General features: G+C 42.4%; 1 protein-coding gene across 1 annotated transcript in view; it reads right to left on the bottom strand.

Moving 5' to 3' along the window:
* The window catches only part of CEP250 (centrosomal protein 250), a 29,042-nt gene extending 27,377 nt beyond the window's left edge, over window positions 1-1,665 (bottom strand). Inside the window, 2 exon segments of the mRNA XM_017739031.1 lie at window positions 1,233-1,300; window positions 1,545-1,665. Coding sequence (XP_017594520.1) covers window positions 1,233-1,300; window positions 1,545-1,665 — 189 coding nt within the window.
* Window positions 1,666-2,328: the final 663 nt, after the last annotated feature.

The following is a 2,328-nucleotide window of genomic DNA, read 5'->3' as shown; positions in this document are numbered from 1 at the left end:
CCTCACGGCGCTTGCGCTCCGCTGAGCGGGCAGGAAATGCAATTAGAAAAAACAGTGGTAGCGAACCCTCCGCTTTCATCGGGAATTGTTCTGGGAGTTAGTAAAGCTCATTGCTAAAAATATGTTTCATTTTGTATTTGGCTGCTGAATGACGCCGACTCGTTTTCGGTCCCTGCTTTTTCCTGTGACTATGAATGCTTCATCACTGACATTCTGGTTTTTTAAAGAGGTAGAACAAATTAATTGCCACCGAAATTCTCTTTGGTCAGCTAACTTGGGATCTCTGAATCTCTCTCTCAAATCTTGTATCCTTTAAACGGGCGTCTATTGCAAAGATGAACAATAGCTATAGAAGGCGACTCAGGCTAATTAACATTGTATACCAAATGGGAGGGACTCTAAGTAAATAGGCTTCAAGGAGCTTGAAATAAACCCTGTATTTCTCTAACTGGTAACAGGCAGAGATACCAAAAATTACGAAAAAAAAAATTTCCTCTTAATTCAGAGCTGGGGGAGTTAGGTACATCTGTGGAATCAAGAAACAAAAGTAAGACTCCCACTCAGGATATTCCATGATTCTATGATTCTGTGCCTTGTAGTTCATTACTGTTTGAAGATGTGGCCAAGTTTCTTGATAACTAATGACACAATTATTTCTTTGGACTTCCAATTTTTTATTTAAAATCACAACAGTGTAGCACAGTGTTTTAAAATTATGCCACCTTCACATGGAAGTGGAAACCATTACATTTATTTTGCTCTGGCCCAATACAAGCAAGTTTTAATTAAAACATCTGTGAGTTTTGTGCAATTTTTTCCTTTTGAAAAGCACAGAGCTGTTAAGTTCCTTTCTAAAATTATAACTTTATACTTCTAAAAAACAGTTCCCCAAGAGCTAAGGTGCAGAGGTCTAAAATCCTCACAGAAGTAGAATGTTAATTAGTTTCAATAAGCAAAAACAGTGTGACAGCAAATGGCCTAATACGGAGTTAACTCAATCCTGTAAGTCCTTTCTGGAAATTAGTTCACCTGGGAAAGGACAATGAAATTCCTCATAGATGACTAGAATAAAGATCTCCACGTGCAGCTTCAACTGCAAGTTTGCAGCAGTGAACAAATTCTAACTCTTGGCATCGCGTATCCAACGGAGCTGCTTATCCTCAGGGAATGGCAATGTTTTCAACACTATGAAATCTTCCTCTGGCTCCCCAGAGTGATCCTTTCCTCTAGACCATGCTGGACATCCAGAAGGGCTCGTTGAGATTGCCTGAGAAGGTGTCACAGCTCATGTAGGCATAATCTGGGGATATGGAGAACAGCAGGGAGTGCACTCCCACGGAGCAGGGACCCGGGTGGTCCTCCCTTTTCAAATCCCTACTCACACTGTGTGAGGGAGGATCTGCTGTCACAGAACGGGCCAAGAAGGACAGGTGGGCGATACGAGCCCAGCCACTTGATGGTGCACAGGAATTTGGCTGGTGGTGAGCATTTTGAGGCTCGGAACACCGCTTCCACTGTGTCCTGTATCTGATGCAAAGCCTCACCAGCAGGAGAGTTCCTAGCTACATACTGAAGATACCAGTGGAATTTGAGTTTAGCCAGCTGGAATAACTCCACTTTGGTGTAGGGTTCATAGGAACCCCCCAGTCTGTGGGTCTTGTTCATGGTCAGCATTCCACTCTGGGGGTTGTGGGGCTCGGTGCACTCTACAGCATCTGTGCTCCCATGGATCCAAGCACTGAGATGCAGTTTGCTTCAAGAGAGCCTCTTTTAAAGAGAGAGATTAGTTTGCACAGCTTGTTTTGCTTGCTTTTCCTTTCTCTTTCTGTCTAGTTCTATCCAGCCCACTAAGATATTTTAATCTCAGACATGTAAATATTCTTTGAACATATGAACAATTATGCTTTTAATCTGATTTACTAAGACAAGACGCATGTAATCACATTGTCCTACCTCCTGCTCTTTCATGTCCATCTCTTAAATTGTTTGTAAATCTGTTTGCAAATCTCAGCCAAGTTTGATAGAGCAAATGACCTTTTAAAGATATTAAATTCTGACAAGCATTGTGAAAGCTGGAAGCTGGATAGATTAAAAGTGGAAACTCAACATTTAGCTACTTTTGTGGCTTACTGGCAAGCTGATCAATACCACCATGGCACAGAACCAGACACAGCACACCACCCAGCAGAAAGGTGGGCAATATGGGAAGGACAAAATGATGGCATGGCTGGGAGGGCCATGGGATGGTGTGGAGTAACTGCTGAGGAATGGTTTTACCAGAGGTAAATCCCAGGAGAAGCTGCTTTATTTTTTAGGGAACTATCAAAA

Source organism: Corvus brachyrhynchos, unplaced genomic scaffold (assembly GCF_000691975.1).
Source record: "Corvus brachyrhynchos isolate BGI_N302 unplaced genomic scaffold, ASM69197v1 scaffold427, whole genome shotgun sequence".
NCBI classification, from domain to species: Eukaryota; Metazoa; Chordata; class Aves; order Passeriformes; family Corvidae; genus Corvus; species Corvus brachyrhynchos.
Note: the sequence above shows the minus strand (reverse complement) of the source record. Positions and strands in the feature narration are given on the sequence as shown.